Below are 22,899 nucleotides of genomic sequence, written 5' to 3'. Positions count from 1 at the left end.
TCTCTTATTCCTCAAAAAGCCATCAGCACTGGAGGGATTTGGCTTCTGTCATCTGTCTCAGATATAGACATACCAACACGTAATTGCAATACAGTAGCCTCGCTGGTGGAGCTCGGAAACAAAAGTTGGCACTGTCTCACTGGATAATGTTTTGTGAAACAGGACTGGTGAGATGCTCAGAGGATAAAAATGCAAGGTGGCCAAGGCTGGCCAGCTGAGTTTGACCCCTGGAACATACTGGAAGGAAAGCACCGATTCTTGAAAGTTGTCCTCTGACCTCCACGTATGCAGAAGGCAGTCACACCTCCACATGCAAGCTGTGATACGCACACACCTGTATACACACACACACACACACACACACACACCACCCCGTACACATGAAAAATGAGTGTAAAATAATTTTAATTGTTTTGTGTGTATGGCTGGAGAGATGGCTCAATAACTAAAAACACTTCCTGCTCTCAGAGAGGACCTGCGTTCAGTTCCCGGCACTCATTCAGGCAGCCCAAAGTCACCTGTAACTCCAGCTCTAAGAGATCCAACACCCTCTTCTGGTCTCTTTGGGGACTGTATGTGTGCACACAGGCACCCACGCACATAAATAAAAATAATCTTAAAAACCATATTGTCCCTAGAGTCAACAGCCTATCTTTTACCACTAACATCTGAGCGCCGTGCTGGATAGCTTTCTGTTAACTTGACACAAACCAAAGTCGTTGGAGAGGAGAGAGCGTCAATTGAGAAAATGCCTGGGGGAGGGGGGGGTTGGGGATTTAGCTCAGTGGTAGAGCGCTTGCCTAGCAAGCGCAAGGCCCTGGGTTCGGTCCCCAGCTCCGGAAAAAAACAAAAAACAAAACAAAACAAAACAAACAAACAAACAAAAAAAAAACAGAAAATGCCTCGGAAAGATCTAGCTGTAACCAAGCCTGTGGTGATTGATGGAGAAGAGGGCGTGGCTCAGCCTGTTGTGGGTGGAGCCATCCCTGGGCTGGTGTCCTGTGTAGGCTGCGCAAGCAAGCATGAGGAAATAGCCAATGAGCTGCACCCCTCCATGGCCTCCGTGTCAGCTCCTGACTACAGGTTCCTTCCAAGTTTGAGTTCCTTCCCTGACTGCCTTTGATGATGAACTCTGATATGGAAATGTAACCCAAAACAACCTTTCCCCAAGTTGCTTTCGATTATGGTGTGTCATCAGAACAATCGGAATCCTAACTAAGACGGGCACTTACAATATACCAGGCCCTATCTAGTAGAGACACAGAAGCAAACGAAATAGTCTTTATCCTTCATAATTATCAGCTGAGACTGTTTCTCCTGACGGTTTATCAGTATAACCTTCAGCACAGCGACTGGTATTTATGTAATAGTTCAAGGATTCTGGTTGGTTTCAATTGGGAAGGAGCCAGCCATCCGTCTGCCTCACTGCTCACCCCTGCCACAGCCCCCAGCAAACACACACTTCTCTCTTTACTCTCTGGCTTTGGCGGTTTTCAAACCAAGACTCAGGATACCGCTTATGGGTTTAAAAATAAAGATGAAACGTCAAAACATCAGTTTGTAGCTTTGAGTGATGTACTTAATGCAAATTTATTTTGTTATTGGAGTTTAGACATTGAGAGAGTTCTTTTTTAGGAAGAAGGCTGCACGGGGGAAAACCGAGACACAATAAAAAGGCTGGAGTCAAAGCTTTGACCTTAAATATCATACACGGACTCAGACTCTTTCGGTTTTCATACACCATGAGGATTTTTTTTATGTTTTGGCATTAAATTGACCTTATCTGTCAAACTCAGAAACTCAAGGCTACGGTACAGTATTACACCTTTGTTTTCAGAACCTTTAACCACTTTATGCAGTGTTCAGGAAGCTAGACTTAAAGCCACCCAAGATACAGTATCAGTTTCCATAAAAAGGCAGGATTCGTTCTAGTTGGGGAGCTAAACAAAGATTGATTTTTGTCACAAAGGGAAGAGGGCCTTATTCGGAGAACAGATGTGTTTAGGGATGTTTAAATCGAAGGGAAATACCTTCCAACCCTCTTCAGCTCATAAGCCGGACTGCATCACAGAGCAAAAGAAGAAAAGAGCCTGGGTGGCCTGAGCAGCGGCTTCTGCAACAAAAGCCCTGGTGTGCATAAAGGGCTTCTCTCACTTCATGTAGTCCAGGGCTGAGCTGGAATGGCCATGGGACTTCTGAACCACAGGAGAGCCTGTTTCCCTGCTGCAGGCTGGTAACGGTCCAGTTCCTCTCACACGGGCAATGGAACTATGACATCCCGTCTTTCACTCAGCGGATGCTCAAGTTTCCTTCCCAGTGCTGTGATAAAACACCCAGACCAAAAGCAACTTAGGGGAGGAAAGGGTTTATTCCAGCTTAAAATTCCAGGTTACAGTCCTTCGCTGAAATCACGCAGGAACTTGAAGGTGGGACCGCTTGCTATCCTGTGCAACATTGCCACTCACGAGGAGACCACTTTGCAGGCAAGGAAGAGACCCAGTTATACTCAGCTAGCTTTTTTTTTTTTTTTTTTTTTTCTGTCTTGAAACTCTGTAGACTAGGCTGGCCTTGAACTCAGAGATCCACCCACCTCTGCCTCTTGAATGCTGGGATTGAAGGTGAGCATCATCATAGTATTTTTTTTTAAAAAAAAACACAGTTCAAGGCCACACACCTACAGCCCGCTATGGGCTGAGCCCTCCTACATCAGTGAGTAGAGAAAACACTTCCTCCCCAGATGTGTTTGCTAACTAATCTCATCTAGGAAAGTCCTCAACTGAGGTTCTCTCAGATGACAGGCTGGGCCAAGTTGACAGTGAAAGCTGACCAGAACAACTAGGAAGAGATGGCCTTAGTTGTGAACACCAGAATTCTGGCGGGGGGTGGGGGTGGGAATAGATGATTCAGGGGGGAGGACAGAGCTGTTCGAGTTTTTGCTCACATTGGCTGCTAAGGAAGGAAGAATGGGTCCCTTCTCTTTAGGGGTGTGGTCCCTGCTATGTTTACCGTGCTCCATTGGGAAAGTCCCACACCTGTGCATATAGGGAGATAGTAAATGGACTCTGTTATTTTAAAGCGAGTGTATGACGTTGACAGGGAGTCAAGGGGACGGATCTGGGAGGATTTGGAAGGGGGAAGGAGGAGGAGTATATGATCAAAATACATTATATGTGTGTATGAAATTCTCAAGAATAGATTTTTAAAATAAGATAAAATTACCCATTCTAACAAAAAAAAAATTAGTGCAAAGTCTAAGGCCGCACCAATCCTAATCTGTTGGTTTAAATTTTTTAGTTTTTTGCTGGAGAATCTGCTTTGGCTGAGACCCTCCCATTTCAAATATGCTCTGGGCTCCCGAACCTCTGACAATACTGGGAGAGGTGTCTGTTCTTTTACAGCCTCACCTTAACCTCCCCCGAGGGCTACAGTTAAACACCTGCAGGTTTAAAAATGCTAACCCCTGCAGCCCTATTAGCAGGAGGCTTCCCTCTCGGGGCACAAGTGGAGACATTTCAGAAAAGAGATCTGTAGCCATTTAAGACACAAATTCCCACCTTCCTTTGCTCAGCTAAAAACCCAGTATTGTTACTACTCAGTCTGTTCCTCCTCATATTCGTTCCATCCCAGCACTGACCTCATCTTTGTTGCGGATGATAGGTGAGTGATACCTACTAGAGAGGAGATAAATTTATCTTGAGGTATCCTTGGAAACAGCAAATAGATTTGAAACAGAAGCCTGTAAGTCAAGAGATTACTAACTACATATCCTGTTCTTCCGCCAGTGGGTTTAATCATCCCCTCTTTTGCCTTCTCTTCCAAATACCCCTTATGTTAGAGCCTTTCCTTGTTGTTACAAAATAACTTAGGAAATAGCTGAGGGTAAAGGAGTTACTTCTTTTGAGTCAGGGTTTCTGTGGAGTCAGTTCACGGGTGCTTGACTCCATCTGCTCGGACAGAGCACCAAGGCAACCGGAGCATGAGGAGGAATGGGCTGTTCACTTCATGGTGGTCAGGAATCAGAGAGCACAGAAGGGACCAAAACAAGATAAACTTTCATAGGTGCACTTCCCCTCTCCACTCCCTCCCCACTCCTGTACATTCCAGCATGGTTCTACCTCCTCAAGCTTTTTCAGAACACCCCCAAAACGGTGCCACCAAGTTAGGGATGGAAAGCTTGACACATGAGTGGGAGCAGAGGGTACATCTATATTCAACCTGAAACACCTGGCATTTCCCGACACCCCCTTCCTTGTCCTTTTCAAGGGCTAATTCCTAACTTCTTTATTAGAGTAGAATATCCATGTAAACAATTTCTCTACAGTTACAGAATGGATTACATGTTAAACAAACCCTTCCTTTCTTTCTTACAACACTATCATAGTTGTGAACCATAACATCTAACAGATATTGGTGAAAAGAAAGAACAACATCTGTCAGACCCAACGGTTACTGGTGAGGAGCTCAGAGTCCAGTAGAAAAGATACTGAGCCAGAGGCCTGAATAGTAAGACAGTGCCCAGTAGATGACAATCCTTTATTACAACCAAATAAAGTCAATGTAAGCTTTAAAAGTCATTTTATTATTCACAATGTGTGTGTGTGTGTGTTTCTGTGAATATGTATACCATGTACATGTGGTTGGTGGAGACCAGAAGGAGGTGCTGGATCTTCTGGATCTAGAATTACAGGTGGTTGTGAGGCCCCCAACATGGGTGCTGGGATCTGAACTTGATGCTCTGGAAGAAAAACACAGTCTTGACAGCTAAGCTATCTTCTCCAGCCCCAAGGTGAACTTCTTAGAGGAAGAAACTTGTAAAATGGGGCCATGAAAGACAAATGGGTTTTCTGGTGCTAGAAATGGGAGAAGGCATGAGGGCTGGGTATAAAAAGCATCAGGTCGTTTAATTTCGACAAAAGGGCAGGTCAAGGGATGTAACAGAAAATAGAGCTGAACAGGAAGGTTGGGAGCGAATGAAGGAGACTGATAGGTTTACGGATTTATAGGGAACTCTTGGTGATATCTGAGAATAGGAGATACTTGGTTCAGGAACGGTGAACACCAGTGGGGAGATGCTGAGTTAGACAATGTGGTTTGAAGAACAAAACTAGTGGAGTTGAAGCAGTGCCAGTGGAGTTGACACACAGAAGAATTAGGGCCCAGAAAGGGACTGGGATTTCAAAGTATTGGGAGAAATGGAGGAGATTCAGAATCCTGTGGAAAACGTTAATGATGCCAGAGATAGGGCATGTGGGAGGTTGAAGCGAGGGATGGCTAGAGGCATGATGACTTTAGTTAGGGACGTATCAAGTTAGAGGTTCAGGTGTTGAATTCTTGAGATGGTCAGCATACAATTAATTAGATCCTGGGGCCTCATGAAGATCCAAACCAGTAAAGACAATTAAAAGTGTAAACTTGTAAACATATAGTGAGAGAACTGAGAGAGCTGTGAACCACTCATCTATGGGCATGTGCATTGTGGTGGTTTGAATAAAAATGGCCCCCATAGGCCCACAGGGAGTGACACTGTTAGTAGGTGTCGGCTTGGAGTAAGCGTGGCCTTATTGGAGGAAGTGCATCACTGGAGAATGGGCTTTGAGGTCTCAGAAGCTCAAACTCAGCCTGGTGGTTCACAGCCTCTTCCTGATGTCTGTGGATCCAGATGTAAAACTCTCGGCTACCTCTCCAGCACCCTGTCTGCCTGCGTGCCGCCATGTTTCCCGCCATGACAATGATGGACTGAACCTCCCAACTGTAAGCCAGCCCTAATTAAATGCTTTCCTTTGCAAGAGTTGCTGTAGTCGTGATGTCCTCACAGCAATAAAACCCTAAGAAATAAAACCAAGGAACATTTGTTGAAGAAGGAAGGAAGGAAAGGAGTGGGTAGGAAGGGAGGGAGGCAGGCTCAAAAAGAAAAAAAAAATCAGAAGAACACAGTAACATAGAAACCTATAATGGAAAGTCTGTAAAAACATCCATCAAGTGTGTGTGATATCTATCCATAGATAGATAATATCAATAGATGGATGGATAGATGGATGGATAGATGGATGGTTGGATGCATGGACGGATGAATGGATGGATAGATAATCCACAACATACATTTGTAAGTCAGAAGACAATTTTTAGGAGTTTTTTTCTCCCTCTACCATGTAGGTACCAGAGATCAAACTCAGGTGGTCCGGCTTGGCACCAAGCGCCTTTACCTGTTCAGCCATCCCCCAGCTCTAGTGGGAAGTTCTAATACAAAGTACTCTTTTTTTTTTTTTTTGGTTCTTTTTTTCGGAGCTGGGGACCGAACCCAGGGCCTTGCGCTTCCTAGGCAAGCGCTCTACCACTGAGCTAAATCGCCAACCCCAATACAAAGTACTCTTAATCGACAATACTAAGTGCTTTGGGGAGCAAAGGAGTCACTGCAACTGATAACCATTTATTCATTTTTAACAAAGTCGTTCTTGGAGAAAAGACAAGCATTTTCGGGGTTAGTGAATAAGTTAAGAAACAGCAAAGAGAAAAGACATTCTCACTGAAGATCAAAGGCTCTGCTGTTAAGTAGCCATATCACCTTTTAATCTTTTAAAGACTGTTTTCCAGTCTTTGGATTTCTACAGAATGGCTTCCAGCTTGGACTTTCAAAGGCTCATACAAGCGGGAGAGATGGTTCAGTGGTTAAGAGCACTGACTCCACTTGCCAAGGACCCAGGTTTGGTTCCCAGCACTCACACGGCAGCTTAGAACTGTCTGTAACTACAGTTCAAGGGGGGTCCAATACCCCCTTTCTGTCCTGGGCTCCGGCACGTGCATGGTGCACACATGCGTGTTCACGCACACTCACACGTGCGTAAAATGAAAAATAAAATGCAAATGTTCGCACAAGCTATCTGTGCCCAAATGATATGGCTACAGTGAGCTACAATCTTTGTCATAATTGGGTCAATTTTTCATCTCCTCTGTGTGTGCGTGTGCAGCATGTGTGAGAGTCAGGGAAACCTTGGCTGTCAGTCTTTACCTTCTGCCTTGTTCAAGGCAGGGCTTTTTTGTCACTTCCACTGTGCATGGCAGAGTAGCTTCTAGAGATTCTCCTGTCTTTGCCTTCCCTTTTCTGGTAGGCACACTACAACATTGAGTTCTGGGGATTTGAACTCAGATCCTCACATTTGCATATTCAGAAGTCTCCCCCTCCCCCCCTCCCAGCCATCTCCCCAGTTCCAATTTTAGACAGGCGTACAAAGGAAGTATTATCCCTAGTGTTTCCAAATATAGAGGAATTGAGAGACTATGCTCTTCGATTTCCTCAAAGCAAACCAACTTCAAGGGGTCCTTTTGTGTGCTTGGGGTGAAGCTTGGGTTTTATATTAGGCAAAGTGCTCTACCGACCGAGTTACGTCACCCCAGCAAGCTCAGTGTCCAGAGTCCGTTCCCTTTAGAAAGCACGCTCGCCTGTTATTCCTGGTTTCTAGTGATCTATTCTATTGCTAGGGATCAGAAGGTTCCACCGAGCCTTCATTTGTTTGTTGAGACCATGGGGTTACATTAACAAGCCGTTTTCCCCAAACCATGGCTGTCTACCCACTTGTAACAGGCCCTTGCACAGAGACATTTTCTGAAAGTCAGTGTTTCCTGTCACTTGCTCCAAAATTAAACACAAAGATACATCATTCAGGAAGGAGCCAGATGCACCAAAGGGGGGAAATTTTTTCTTTATCAGAGGGGGCAGGCTCCTCTTACATCCCATAGCAATTTAAATTCGTTTGCTGAAAAACGGTAACACAACCGGTCTTTTAGATGGGTCCCTTTGCATAAACACCAAGTTAGCATAAATGCAAAATGGTTCACATGATTAAATCTTTATAACACCATAATTTATCTTACACACGTACACACACATGGGGGGCGGGGACAGAGAGAGAGAGAGAGAGAGAGAGAGAGAGAGAGAGATCTTTTATTTGCTGAGTTCTCAACTCTCATCATCTCTCTGAGGAAGCTGGCTTGTACTGCCCCAGACTCTTACTGTGTGTAGCCCTAAAGGAGAGTGTACAGAGTAAAGGGAAATTTTAATTTTGTTTTTAATAGGACTTATATAATTCAGGTCTAGCTTTGGTGGGGAGAAGGGGAAGAAAAGTGCATTAGCATTTACTGTGTGCCTGCTCTACGCTAAACATGTCTGGGAACACTGTCTCGCGCAAGCCCAGAAACAATGCTTGCCCATAAATTTACTTTTAATTTTAGAAATGAGGAAACTAAGGCTTGGGGAGGTTAAGCTACACTCTCAAGTTATAAAACTGGGACTGAGACAAGAGCTGCCTGACTCCAAACTAAGGCCCTTTCCATTTTATTGGGCAGTTTGGTCTAGTGAAAAATACACTCATAAAAGGGTATTAGCATTTTATGTATTAAAGGGGATTAATTGGGATCCCTTAGCGCCTCCAGCACTGAATCCCATGTGCGCGCGCGCGCGCACACACACACACACACACACACACACACACACACACACACACACACACACACCCCATTCTCAATTCCCCTCTGGCTGAAATTCAGCACCGAGGACAGTTCCTGAGTCATGTTTGCAGGAAGCTGTCCTTGAATTCTGTGCTGTTGAGCTCACACCCCCATTCTTGACTTCCCAAGTGGCTGAGAGAGGAGGAAATGCAGAAGAGAGAAGGGGGGGGGCTGTATAAGATGGGTTCCTCTGACACCATGGTGGAAATTAGCACATTTCCCAGAAGACCAAGATAAAAATGCATGTGAGAAGAACCAGGGAGCCAAACAGATGGGGCAATAAAATGGAGGTAGAATGAGCTCATCAGGATTCCCAGCACACGGCACATGGGTTAAGTCCGTGCTGGGCTCTTGGCTGACCTGGGAGGAGCAGACATAGTGAATGAGTGGGTGGTTACTATGCTGTGGCATTGGTTACACTAAGAGATTAGGTGGCAGTGATTCACTGCTGCAGATCTGCACGACTTTCTCAAGCAGCAGGAAAAAAATCTGTGGGCCCTGGGCTCTGTCACTGGCACAGCCGTCCTCATGGGTAGCGTGAGTCATGCGTGCAGGATCTTTCAGGTAGATGGTGTCCGTGCTGGGAGGAGGAGATCAAGGCAGAGATCCCATGCTGTCAGGAACAGGTTACAGCCATAGCCACGGCATCTCCTTGTATGAAAGTCTGATGTTTACACAACCAGCCTGCCCTTCTGTACTCTGCCTTTGCTACAGGCAGTTCATAGCCCGCACAGAAGAAAACCAATGTTTTGTAATGTCTACCACACGGAAGAGTGAGTCCTTCCTCCCAGAACTACCAGGCTCTTGAATGAAGCCACAAGGGCCATTAAAGAGTTGAGGCTAATTGCCTTATCTTTCCTCCAAGGTCCAAAGAGGAGAAAATGGCTTGCCCCAAACCACTTAGCTAGTAACAGTTGGCATTGGGACTGGAACGCCTCATTCTTAAACCAGCAGATTTTTTTTTTCCATTGTACCAGGAAGGCAAAATAAAACTGCAAATAGCATAAGTCCTCTGGTTTTACTGTCTCCAGAGAAAATAACACCCTCAGTGCCTGGGTCCTTCCACCTGGGGTTTGGAAACTCTTGTAGGAAGTCTGACAGCAATTACTTTGGGGATACATGCTATTTTTATGTCTTCTTGTATGTCCCCTTCTTTGGTCAGGAGGAAATTAGAATTCTAGAAATGCACTTGATTTAATTATTAAATGGACAAGCCTCGGCTCCAAGTAGTTGCAAATATGAATTATTAGTCCGTGTCATGAAAGGACTGGAGAACTACCTAGGAACAGTAATAATCTATTGTCACAGCCAATTAAGATTTGCCCTGCCCTAGGAGGAAGAGAGCATCAAATCTGTGAGAGGAAACTTCAAGCAGCATTGCCTATATTTGGATGGTTCTGAACATGCCTGGATTTGGTACCTTACAGTATCATCTAAAAAAAATGTCCTGTTTTTAGAAAGTGCCTTTGAGATGTTGTTGCCTTTGCGATCGCAGTTCGTGTATGTGTGGGTTTATTCGAGCTTTTGAGTTTCCATGCAGCCAAAGAAAGAAGGTCTAGGAAGAAATCGTACACTCAAGGTTAAATTCAACAAGGGGAAACCTCGCAGTGAGTGTAGACCAACAAAGCCATTAGCCCAGTATTCACACACAGACCATCGCCGCCGCCACCACCCCCCCCAACCCTCCTGCCCCTGCCCCTAGTCTACACCTTACCTTTTCTGGGGATGAATACTCTTACCCGAGCCATCCCCACTTCCTTGTCCCCTGCTCTGGATCCTGTGGAGACTGAATTTCCTATCTGTAGTCTTTAATCCTTGAAGAGATTTTTCATGAATAGAACTTTCCTTATAATTTAGCAACACTGTCCTTGAAAACCCCACAACTATTTACATAACAGAAGCTATTGTTTGAAGTGCAAAACAGGTCAGAATTTGGTTTCTAGAGATTAATCACCGCAGTCTATTTTGTATTATCATAATAATTTCATTTATTTCGATACAACTTGTTTTCAAAATCAACCCCAGCCTCTGTGCACAAGTGACAAATCCATTTGTTTCTGGTCGAATGGATAATGTGATTAATGACCTTGCAATAGGATTTCTTTAAAAAGAGGCAACTTTTTTATTTTTTTCGTTTTTAATTCACAGTAAACCAGCTCAGTCTGTAAAGTGTGTAACGGTTCTGAACTTGTAAGCCATGAGTAAGATTTTTGAAATAACACCCCCGCCCCAATCTTTTGGGGGCATTTCTGGGTATTAATATTAGGTTCTTTCCAACTGGGTGTAAAGTGGACTTGTTGAGCTCCCCCATTAAAAAGAACAGGGCACCATTCCACCCCATGGCCCCATCATGTTTATTCCAGTTGGATGGTCTCATCAAACCGAGATCATGCTAAATAAATAAGGCCATGCCTACGCACAAGAACCTTCGAGTGAACAAGTGACTACAACCTCCTGGTTTCCTGTGTTGGCATCCCCTCTTTTCTTGCAGCATCCAGGACCCATTTCTGTCCCTGCTGGCCTGAGTATTTGTTGTTGTTGTTTTGTTTTGTTTTGTTTTTCCCCTTGAGTTCTCTGGGGTTGGATCTGGGATTTGGAGACGCCTACGGATTGTCCTCCTCTGCAAGTGACCGTCGTGCTTCCTGCATCAGAACGAGGAAACCCACGCGGGCCGCGGGGGTGGCTCGCGTGGAAGACCCGGGTTCGAGTACCGCTGGGAGAATTTCTCCTTGGGAAGTGGAGTCATCTCCATCAGGGTTTCTCAGCCGGAAGCCGCGCCAACAGCTCTCATCGTGGGCGTCCAGGTATCCCCGGGGCTTCTCCGACCGTGAGGGGCCAGTCAACGCTTTCTACGACCGTTTCCGAAGCCAAATTTTCCTTTCCTAAGGAGCCTTGGGGACCCTGCACTCACGCTGCAGGCATCCGGCCCACGGTAGAGCCCAGCTTCCCCGGCCAGCTTAGAGACGCGCCCCCGCCCCGCCCTCCTCATGACGCGAATGCCGGAGGACCAATCAGAGAGCGCGGCGCGGGCCCCACGCGCCTGTGGCCCCACCCTCCAAGCTTAAGAAAGGGCGCGCGGGCAGAACCCCAGCCAGAACGCCGCGCAGAGTGGAGAGCTGTATTCTGCGACGGCAGGCAGCGCTGGTGCTGGCGTTTCCCTGCTTGCACGCGGTTCCCTCGAGCGCCGCGCTCCGACCGACGTAGCCGGCCGCGAAGGCGCCCAGACGGCAAGCCAGCGACCCATGCTGAAGTGAGCGCCCAGGTCAGCGAGATGCTGGCGCTGCTGACCGCCGGCGTGGCGCTCGCCGTGGCCGCGGGACAAGCCCAGGATAACCCGATACCTGGCAGTCGCTTCGTGTGCACCGCGCTGCCCCCCGAAGCGGCGCGCGCCGGCTGCCCGCTGCCCGCGATGCCCATGCAGGGAGGCGCGCTGAGCCCTGAGGAGGAGCTGCGAGCCGCTGTGCTGCAGCTGCGCGAGACCGTCGTGCAGCAGAAGGAGACGCTGGGCGCTCAGCGAGAAGCCATCCGAGAACTCACCAGCAAGCTGGCCCGCTGTGAGGGACTAGCCGGCGGTAAGGCGCGCGGCACGGGGGCCACGGGCAAGGACACCATGGGCGACCTGCCGCGGGACCCGGGCCACGTCGTGGAGCAGCTTAGCCGCTCGCTGCAGACCCTCAAGGACCGCTTGGAGAGCCTCGAGGTAGCTGCGCGCGGTGGCATCTAGCGGGTGGAGGTTCCCCAGGGATCGCGGGACGGAGGGTGAGGGAAAAAAGGGTACGTGGGCTGGTTGGGCGCCCCCATCCACGGGGAGAGCTGAGTTCGGGGTTGGCTCCTGCTCTGGACCTTACTGGGATGGCATCCCTTCTCCTTGTCCTCTTCTATCCCCTGGTTCGATGAGAAATGTGAAATCCTCCCCCACCTCTATCCGGTCACGCGTGGGGACTTACCCACTAGACTCACCGTGAACTTAACCGAGGTTTTTTTACTAAAGAACCCAGACCGCCAGGTCTGGAGTGCAATACCCGGTGACCCGGCAGCCTGTTTCCTCTTTGCAAACCTTCGCTCTCCGAAGCGGGACACGCTCCCGCTGCCTGTTCCCAGTGCTGAGGCAGTGCCCAGCCTGAGATCAGCCGCCCCTAGGCATCTGGTGTTTTCTTTGACAAATTGGATCGGGGAGTGGGAGGACTGGGTTTGATCTGCAGAAGAGTGAAGGGGGAAAGCCAGCGACCCCAGAGTGTGAACAAGCCCCTTATTAACCTCGAAGACGCCTCTATTCATCGAGTCAGAATTTTTAAGATGCCTTTAGCTATGACTTTAGAGGAACGGACTTTATCCCGCTGTCTTCTGCCGTGGGTAGTTTGGAACTTTGGGGCAGGGGAGAAATCGTCAATTAATTTTCATCTTCCTTCCCACCTTGTTTAAGAAGTGTGGACATTTCTGTTAACAGCATTTATCAAAAATGCCTATTAGCAAAATTGAGGTTTAAATTACAGGTGTTAATTATCGCTAAATTATCGGAGTGTTTCTTTTGGCATGATTGCTATATACAGTATTTCCAGCATCTGTGGATCCTATGAGTCATGATTACTGAGAGCTGACACTTCTTGAGTTCTAAGTGTGACTCAGGCATATTATTTAATTTTAACCCTTGTAATAGAGAACGGCACGAGGCAGGTCCAGTTTTCTACAGTTTATACTCTGGAACACCGGGACACAGAGATTCAGGAGCTTGCCAAGGGTTCATGGCTGAGGGTGGCTGGCTGCTTCCGAGCCAGCGAGCCAGCGTGACGGCAGAGGAGTGAAAGAAATAGGAAGTGAGGGTTTGGATACAGTGTTAAAAAACGGAGCTGTCTTTTAGTAACGTCTTGTCCCAGGAATATCTCAGAGCCCGTTTGCCCTTGTGCCATTTTGGAACTTGGGGGACCGTGTTCCTTTCTAGATGAAAGCTTACTTGCTTTGAGTCCCAATCATTAACTGTTTGAAAAGAAAACTCTTGCCTGTGTTCGGGGCTCTGTATGACACAGAATTATAGATGTTGGCTGAATTTTTAGGCTTTTTGGTAAGAGGAGAAAAGCAGCTTTTGAAGAGGAGAAAGTGAGATTCACAAGTTTCAAATATTGAAGGGAAGTGATTTTTTGTCTGACTTTGAAAGCCTTTCCCTACCAAAAAAAAGGGGGGGGGCATCAGTGAAATGTTCTCTTTTGAGCCATGGGCACAAACCGATGCCCCTTGGAAGCGCCTCGCTGTGTGGCTGTGCGCTTGGGTCACTGGAGCTGCGTGTTACAGTTTCTATTCAACTGGCCTGAATCTCTCTCCCTCCCACCCTTCCCAAGCTCCAACTCCACACCAACGCGTCTAATGCCGGGCTGCCGAGCGACTTCCGAGAGGTGCTCCAGCGGAGGCTGGGGGAGCTGGAGAGGCAGTTGCTACGCAAGGTGGCCGAGCTGGAAGACGAGAAGTCCCTGCTCCACAATGAGACCTCGGCTCACCGGCAGAAGACAGAGAACACACTGAATGCACTGCTGCAGAGGGTGACTGAGCTGGAGAGAGGTGGGTGCCCGGTGCCTGATGCTCTCAGTCTGACAGTGGCCTCCTTTTTACCATCAGGCAGATCTAGGATTTCCATTTATGGGCAGCCGTGAAACAGTGGTAATGGCACAACATGGAGGTCATCCTTAGATGTTTGGGTGCGTGACACAGACTGACTGCTCACAGGGATTAGCTCCTAGCCCTACCAGCGTTAACCCCTGGGGAAACAAAGGCCCTCAGGACTTGCTTGGGTAAGCAGCCTGACCTCTGACCTCCTGCTGGATGGGCAGTTTAGCCTCTTAACCACAGCAGCCTTTTTAACTCTGGGCAGCCTGTGGAATTCTGGGTTGGTGGTGGAGGGTATAGAACGATAATCTCAGATTCACGAAGATGACAGAGGCAATTTCAACGTCGTGATTGACAGGAGACCACCCAATAGAAAGCTGTCCCTCAACCCTTGTGGGCAGGGTCAGATGAAGGAGGGCATGAGCTAATTGGCGTCCCACAATGCCTTCCTGTTTTCTGTTTTTTTTTTTTTTTCACTTGCTTTTCTTACAAAGGGATTAAGAAGGCCGCTTATCTATTTGACTTATGTTCTGGGTTTTTTCTTTTTTTTTCCTCCTTGAAACAGCATCTCGTTAAATAGCCTAACCTGGCCTTCAGCCTGCCATCCGCCTGCCTCAGCCTCCAAATGCTGGGATTACCAGCTCGTGCTGCCCTCTCTGACTTGACATTGATTGTTGAGTTTTCAAAATAGTTTCTTCTCTGTCTTACTTCTACTGCTAGGTGACATCAGGAGACTCACTGGGTCTCAGAGTCTTCTTCAAAGGCAGAGCAACTGCCTCTGAGTCTTTCTTGCTTGCCAAGAGGGAGAGCTGCTCCCCTGTCCCCTCCCCCCACACACAGTCACAGTGGATCCTTGAGAGGCTCAAGGCCATGGAGTGAAAACAGTAACTGAAAAGGGGTAACTAGGATCAGAGGGGACTTGGTGGCTATGCACCTTCCTTGGCACAGTGGTCAGCTTGCCAGCAAGGAGACAGGTCAGTCAGTATAAATCCAGAGAACAGACATAGTACCAGGTAGTATGCTAAACGCACCACGCATTTCACAGATGAGAAAGTGCTCACCACCCAGACAGACAAATTTCCTGTACGGATGCTCCCACTGAGGCACTTGTCACAGGGACATAAGCCTGAGCCTCCCCATTATCTGGTCTTGAACCCTAGGCCAGTGGAAAAGCCTGTTGCTGTACTTAGTAGCTTTTCCACCTCTTCTACACCGGAAGGGATAGTCAAAGCTCAGGCCAGCCATGATGGTTCTGACACACACACTCTTGCCCCTTGGTTCGAAATGAAAGCCCACAGCTGAACAGGCCACTGGATGCTGGGCTAACAAGAGCCAAGCCTCTGTACAACAGTGGTTTAGGGAGCACCTGAGCTCCCTCATACTGTACACACGCATGCGTGCACGCACACCAGCCCACACACACATAGGAGTGCGTGTGTACGTATGTGGGTGTTTTGCTTACATGCATATGTGTGCCACATTTGCACCTGGTGCCCATGGAGCCTAGAGAGGGATGTTCGACCCCTTGGGGCTGGAGTTAGAGATGATCGTGAGCTCCCTGTGGGTGCAGAGAGATGAGCCCGGGGTTCCCTGCAGGATCAACAGTATTGTTAATTGCTGAGCCTTTGCTGGGCCGTCTCCAGCCCCAGACTTCCCGTTGACTCCCCCACCACAGGAATGCTAGACTTTTCCCTTGTCTTCCACCTACTCAATTCTGGAGTGAGTCTTCAAGGAAAGTGACCATCTGGTAAGCCATTTGCTTCTGGGCACTTCCAAGTTTAAGCTCATTCTGCTTTATGTCCACGGCAGAAGGGTGTGTATATACTCAGCCCCCAAAGTGCACCATGAGGTGAGCTCCACCGGGTTCCTTAGAAGCATCCAGCCGAGCCCCATAAAGGCTCCAGCATGTGGCCAGTTAGGAAGACTCGGGAATGTCTATCTTTTGGTCCATCCTTCTACATCAGGTAAAAGCCAGATGCTTGGCTATGGTTCTGTATCTTCCTCTCTTAGCCCCGGACAGGAGTCATGTCAGGTTCACATGAGGCAATGATGATGCTTTCGGTCTCTGCAGACTGGAGAAGTCCGGTAGCGATCCCAGGGAAGAAACGGCTTTTTTTTTTCTTTTTTTTTTTCTTTTTTTTTTTTTTTCTTTTTTCCGGAGCTGGGGACCTGGGGACCGAACCCAGGGCCTTGCGCTTCCTAGGCAAGCGCTCTACCACTGAGCTAAATCCCCAACCTGGAAGAAACGGCTTTTAACCCTACAGGGCACGAAGCTCTTTATAGCCCAGAGCCCGTGTCCTCAGTGTACCCATTTCTCTTGTCTGGGAGACCTTTCGTCTGTAACGGCTTCAGAGTCTGGGCCCTCAGACCAGGGGCAGCTGGCTGGGTGCTGAATCCACCGACATTAGCCTGAGAAACCAGAACTTCCTCCTTCAAAGCTCCAGACTACCCGCCCCCTCCTTAGGCTTGTCCACCACCTGCAGTTTCTGATTTATTGGTCAAGCCTTTTAATTCCTTAATTGGTTCTAACTAAGTTTCTCTGAACCTCCAAGCTGTTTTATTCAAATAAAGGGTACCCGTCATCAGGCTAGAGCCCCTTCCTTGCCTCTCAGCTCTCCCAGCTCTAATTAAACCTATCGTTGTCACCGACCTAATGATATTACCGACCCTGAGTCTTATTAAATTGGCAGGCCTGCCCACCTGTGAGCATAGAAGCCATTTCTCCTTATTAGATAATGATGCCTCCATTAAGAGCACAGCCATTTGCCACTCGAAGACTGAGCGGCAGTGGCTGCGTGTAGTGGAGTGACAGACTTCTGGCTCTGTTGGTTCAGGAGCTGGGTGACCTTAGATAAGTCGTTTCTCTGAAGCCTCAACACAACGACCAGTTCAACCTACAAAACTGGAGTGGGCGTTGTCTGGGTCTGTGTTTTTCTTCAGCATAATGAGGGGCAAGCCCTTGCTTTCTCGGTGGCTTGCTTCAGGCGCTTCAGACAGTCAGATCTCCAAGTCTGGGCAGGTGCTCCATAGCCCACAGCCTGTTTTGAGAGATGCCTACCCTGGGGGGTCAGGAAGGATCAAGGAGACTAGTGACCACAGAAATACTAGCTAGAAAATCCAGAGGGATCAGAAAGGTGACCTGGATGCTGCTGCTGGGCTGTGCAGGAGACATCTTCAGATGAGGCCTGAGGCCTGGAACTTTTCAATCTTGAAATATCGTAATGGAGTAAGGTTGTCTGATGTGTGGCCCTTTAAGGGCTTACTAAGTAGTTGAGTGGCGGGATCTGATCCTTATGCAAAAGGGAAGCAAACTGTCGTTTAGGCCTTTCAGAGAACCGTGTTGCTTCCTGCAAACTTTGGGCAACAGAGCTGTTACATTAATCTGAGCTTAGGTCAAGATGATACTAAAAGTTCCAGGCCCTGTAAGAGCTCGTTTTCAAAGACTTCAGATGTGCCGTGTATAGGAGTATAGGAGGACAACCTGAGATGGGGGAACGGGGGGGGGGGGCTTACCACGAACAGTAAGGCCTGGAAGGTCTAAAGGTCTAACCAGGTGTTAGCCTGAGGAGAGCAGCCCTGCGTGCATCTGTCTCCCCAACCCCCACTCCACGTTCCAGAAAACAGTCCAGCAATGCAGTCTTCTCTTGAGAAGGAAAGGCTATGTCAGGAGCAAAGGGTTTCCCAGCAGGGACTGAGACAAACTGTCCCTTCTGAGGAAAGCTGTAGGGTGCACCCCAAGCCTGACTCCTTTGCCTGAGCAGTGGTAAGCATTTACTATGGCAAGCAATGCAGGCTTACCCATCCACAAGTGTTTACTGAGTGCGCCGGTCCCTGGAGTCATTCCTCCCCCAATCCCTGGTCCCTTGGGTTTCAAAGCCTGCCCTTAAGAAAGAAGACAGAGGGACAGAGTGCTCAAGGAAAGATGGGAAGAAATAAGACATGGTTGAGGAAGAACAAGAAAATTAAATCCAGTGTCTCTAAACCCTTCCTCCCCTTTGTAGTCATTGAGACTGTGAGGCTCAGTGGTGATCAGAAAGGACCGGAATATATATTGGGTGTTTTGTTTTTGTCTGAGTTACTTGTGGATTCAAAGAAGCCTCTTGCTGGCTGTGGGAGCGTGTGTGTGTGTGTGTGTGTGTGTGTGTGTGTGTGTGTGTGTGTGTGTCCAGTACTTGCTTGGTGTCTTAGTCAGGGTTTGTATTCCTGCACAAAACCCTAAGACACTAGGCTTTGTGAGTTCAAAGCCAGGCTGGGCTACAGGTTACATAGCAAGGCCTTTACTCAGAAATAGATAAGAATGAAGAGGTCTCTTAAATATTTTATGTGTGTGTATATGTACATAGGCATGTGTATGTATGCCGTGTGTAGAGACCAGAAGAGAGCATTAGATCCCCTGGAACTGGAGGTACAGATGGTTGTGTGTTGACGTGTGACTACTGGAAGTTGAACCTGAGCGCTTTGGAGGAACAGCAAGTGTGCTTAGCTGCTGGGCCATCTCTCCAGCTCTGAGGCCTATTTCCCTATCCTAAATGGTGCAGGTAGGCTGGATATGGGCATGCACACCTGCAGTCCCAGCACTTAGGAGGCAGAGGCAGAGGATTGAGGATCTGAGTAGGAATTACAGGATAAAAGTACACAGTGAGACTGTCTCAAAAAAAGTAAAAAAAAAAAAAAGGTAGAGACAAGTTCTCTACGGCATCTAGTGTATTCCTCACAATATATTCCTCTTCCTTCACACCTCTGGGAGCATCCTGGAGGCCATGTTCTTGCTGGTACCTCTCCCTGGATTCACCAGAAGGTCTCAAGTCACAGGCTTCTTGTGATTCTTTACCTTACCCTTGTCTTCTTCTTGCCGCTGTCTTAGAAGAAATCCCCACCCCCTTCCCCTTTTCCCCTTCCACTCTCTGTGGGCTGATTTCCCCCACTAGAATGTAGGCTTCTAGGAGTCAAGGACTGTCCCTAGGACTGCTGGGCTTGGGCACTTTGACCAGGAGCTGGAGTGCTTTAGTTCTGCCTGAGTGATGGGTCCTGGTGAGGGGTACGTGGCCCAGGCTACCCTGCTGTAACCTCTCTTCCTTCCAACCAGGCAACAGTGCATTCAAGTCACCAGATGCATTCAAAGTGTCCCTCCCTCTCCGTACAAACTACCTATACGGCAAGATCAAGAAGACGTTGCCCGAGCTGTATGCCTTCACCATCTGCCTGTGGCTGCGGTCCAGCGCCTCGCCAGGCATCGGCACGCCATTCTCCTACGCTGTGCCTGGGCAAGCCAATGAGATTGTGCTGATAGAGTGGGGTAACAATCCCATAGAGCTGCTTATCAACGACAAGGTGAGGCCAGCTAGAACCCCACCCTGGTGTCCACGGGAGTAGACCCTGTGGGACATCAGAGCCTGACTGGCCTTGGCAGCCTATGAGGAGCCTAGCTCTGGGTCTGGCCAACAATAGGCAGTTGAACATCCACACGTCACAGGAGTGGAAGGAGTAGGAAGGCAGGACCCCACATACACAGGCAGCCTTTGTGGCTCTCCCTAAATGCTGTGGTCGAGGGTACCTGGATGTAGATAACATTTTAAAGGGATCGGGTTTATTGCGATAAAATGTACACTTAACTGAGCTTTTAAATGGATGTTCAGTTTTAACTGGCCTTGACGAATGCAGACAGCTATATAATCACATCACAATTAATGTATAAAACAGTCCCACTGCCACACTGCACCATGTACCCTGTCATCAACTCCTGCCCAGCCTTTTTCAGCCCCGGCAACTGTTCCTTCTGCCCCACAGCCTTGCCTTTCTCAGAGCAGATGCTCCGTTTCCACAGGCAGTAAGGACTGTGGTCTCCGTGAAGTACTAGTTTTGAGCCTCTGACCACCCAGCCACCTAGCTGGGTGTGGTGGCACACCTTTTAAGAGTTTGGAAAGTTAATACAGGATGGCTGAATTTAAAGCCAGCTTGTGCCACACAGCAAACCCTGTCTTTAACCAAAGCAAATGAATCTTTTCTCCTCAAGTCAGATCCAACACGATAAAAGAGTGCCCTTAGTCCAGCATTTGAGTGGCTGCCCCTGCTGTAGATGGTCCAGGTCCAGCCTACATTTGGAATGGGTGAAGAAGAGACCCTCGCCTGTCTGTGATCTTTGTCAAAGTGCCGCTGGGTGGAGTTTGTCTACTTTGGGAGCACTGCAGAAGTTGGAAGTTCTGTGGGACAGAGCGAGCCTTCCAGGCTTCTAGCAGGAACAACTTTCCTGAGCCAAGGATTTATTGTTCTAAATAACACTGTAATCCCTGAGAGCCTTGTTTCCTCTCCCTTTAGACCTCTTGTAAACATCCAAGTCCTGGGAGGGAGACTGCAGGTTGCTAGGAGACCAACAGTAACAACAGCACAGACCTGAGCTCACAGGCGTCTGGGGCTTGCCTGTAGTTGAGGGTGGGGTCTGTATGTGCACACTCATGTACTGTGCTCACACACACATGCATGTAGAGGCCCCCTGCCCTCCCCTTGACAGAGGCAAGGCTTCTACACACACACAGGTCTCTCAGTGCTGCCTATCGGGTTCCACACAGAGCCCAGGCTAGCATGGGAGTCGGGAGCCAGGCCCAGAACCAAGAATGTCCATTGTCCTGAGGCTTTGCCAACCAAGTGGGGCTTGATGTGTCACTGCTAAGACAGGGAAGGGAATCCCAGCGGGAATCCTGGACTGTGGAAAGGAGTAACCGGTGACATTCCTTCCCTGGAGAATCCCATGGGACCCAGACCTGCCAAGTCTCACCTGCGGTGTTGATCCCCACAGGTCGCACAGCTGCCCCTGTTTGTCAGCGATGGCAAGTGGCACCATATCTGCATCACCTGGACCACTCGAGACGGCATGTGGGAAGCATTCCAGGACGGGGAGAAGCTGGGCACCGGGGAGAACCTGGCACCCTGGCATCCCATCAAGCCAGGGGGTGTGCTCATCCTGGGGCAGGAGCAGGTGGGTACTCTCACAGATGCTGCAAAGGAGGCTACCCACCCCGACGCCCCGGCATCCCCTTCCTTGCTCTTGCCCAAGGTATCTGTCTCCCAGACCCTGCCACTCTGTCCCTGACAGCCAGCCCGCCCCATGAGTGAGCTCCCTGACTGAGAGAGGACAAAGAGCTGTGGAATGTCCTTGTAGTCACAGGGTCACCTAGTGGCTTGGCTTCAGCTGCCTTGTGGGGAAAACACTATAGGAAAGCATCTCCAGTGTCCCTGTGTCCCTGTGAGTCCCTGCATTTGGCCTCCCCTGGTACACAGTGGTACAAGTGACATCTTCCTGGACCTATTTCCTCAGGATCCCAGGATCGAGCAAAGGCCACTTAGGAGACATCCAGTGTACCTGGCGGGGCAGGGGGGGACGAGGGAGGAAACGAGATCTGGGACACTCGCTATCCTGTGAGGGTGACAAAGGAGCTGCGGGTCCCAGGCAGGGCAGAGCTAACTAGCATAGTGATCACCAAGCACGTAGAGGGCTTGCACTGCTCGGGTCCACTGCTTCTCCCCTGCAAGGAGCTGAGAGTCAGGCTTTAGGCGACTGTTGTTCCCTTCTGCCTCAGTTTCCCCTGTGTAAAGTGGAGGGGGGAGGCTATAGTAAAGCCACCTCCAAGACCTCAAATGCCATGGGGCTTCAGGACCTGTAGAATACATTGTTCCCTCTATCTTGCTTCCCTGGAGAGTCCGGAGGCCCGTTCTGTTTGTCAGCCTATCCCAGAGTGCCTGTTTCTACTTTCCAGGACACTGTGGGAGGCAGATTTGATGCCACACAGGCCTTCGTTGGAGAGCTTAGCCAGTTCAACATATGGGACCGTGTCCTCCGGGCACAAGAGATCATCAACATCGCCAACTGCTCCACGAACATGCCTGGAAACATCATCCCATGGGTGGACAACAATGTCGATGTGTTTGGAGGGGCTTCCAAGTGGCCTGTGGAGACGTGCGAAGAGCGTCTCCTGGACTTGTAGCTACCTTCTCCCTGTCCCAGAGGCCAAGAGCGGGCTGTTCTGGGGAGTTCAAGGCATCTATTCCCGAGTTCAACTAAAATCTCTGGCCTGAGTAGGAAAGAACCAGAGCCCCTAAGGCAGGCTGTGTGGCCTCCTTTGTCTTAGGCTCCTATGTTCTTACTGCTTTGTTCTTTGGTGGGAAGTGACCGAAGCCCTGGGAAGAGTCCTGAGCCACTTCCTGCTGGGGTTTCTAGTAAAGTCTGTGAGCCTCTCCACCCCTCCTGTAAATGCTAGTGCAACCCAGCCCTGCCTGTCATTTTGGATCCTTAGTGTCTCGTGTGTGCTTCCCGTCTGTCCCCTTTGATGGCTGTGTGGTCATCCTACCGGGGTGGCCTGGGTCCCTTGTGTGTGTAGCACATCCCTGCTTTTGACTGAACACAGTGCACAGAAGCTACCCGCCCCTGAAACAGGGTCTCTCCCTCAGTGTCATGTGCACTCTGGTCTCTCCCTCTGAGGGGACTGCAGCTGCTGGAGGGCCAGCTGCCCAGACAGTCCCCAGCATCCCCAAAGCAGACCCTCCGCCATGGAGAAAGTCCCCCACAGCTTCCCCACCCTCTGTCCACCTCTCAGACCCCACGCTTCTAAGGACCATTGCTGGGTTGGCTTTGAAAAGCTGCTGCTCTCATCTGGTGCCAAAAGTTCATTTGCAGCTTCTACACCGTTCTGTGTGGTTTGGGGATTGACTTTATTCCCCCACAAAAGAGGAACAGCCATTAGAAGCCAGCCTCCCCTCCTTTTGATGCTCAGCCCACTGTGAAGAGTGAGCTTGCTTGTAAGCCACATT

The 22,899-nt window shown here is 49.0% G+C and overlaps 1 protein-coding gene across 1 annotated transcript; it reads left to right on the top strand.

Annotated features, from left to right (window-relative positions):
- The first annotated feature begins 11,580 nt into the window (after window positions 1–11,580).
- Window positions 11,581–22,490, top strand: Nptx2 (neuronal pentraxin 2). The gene is made up of 5 exons (NM_001034199.1): window positions 11,581–12,202; window positions 13,836–14,052; window positions 19,184–19,428; window positions 20,891–21,070; window positions 21,849–22,490. The coding sequence occupies exons 1-5, from the start codon at window positions 11,774–11,776 to the stop codon at window positions 22,074–22,076; spliced, it is 1,299 nt and encodes a 432-aa protein (NP_001029371.1). The 5' UTR covers window positions 11,581–11,773; the 3' UTR covers window positions 22,077–22,490.
- The last annotated feature ends 409 nt before the right edge of the window (window positions 22,491–22,899 follow it).

This window comes from Rattus norvegicus, chromosome 12 (genome assembly GCF_036323735.1).
Source record: "Rattus norvegicus strain BN/NHsdMcwi chromosome 12, GRCr8, whole genome shotgun sequence".
Taxonomy (NCBI): domain Eukaryota; kingdom Metazoa; phylum Chordata; class Mammalia; order Rodentia; family Muridae; genus Rattus; species Rattus norvegicus.
Note: the sequence above shows the minus strand (reverse complement) of the source record. Positions and strands in the feature narration are given on the sequence as shown.

Bases quoted from the DNA above. Each gene is read 5' to 3' on its own strand.
- Nptx2 (NM_001034199.1), top strand. From the start codon at position 11,774: ATGCTGGCGCTGCTGACCGCCGGCGTGGCGCTCGCCGTGGCCGCGGGA. The intron at 14,053-19,183 runs GTGGGTGCCCGG...CCTTCCAACCAG, and splicing joins GGTGACTGAGCTGGAGAGAG to GCAACAGTGCATTCAAGTCA. The intron at 21,071-21,848 runs GTGGGTACTCTC...TCTACTTTCCAG, and splicing joins TCATCCTGGGGCAGGAGCAG to GACACTGTGGGAGGCAGATT.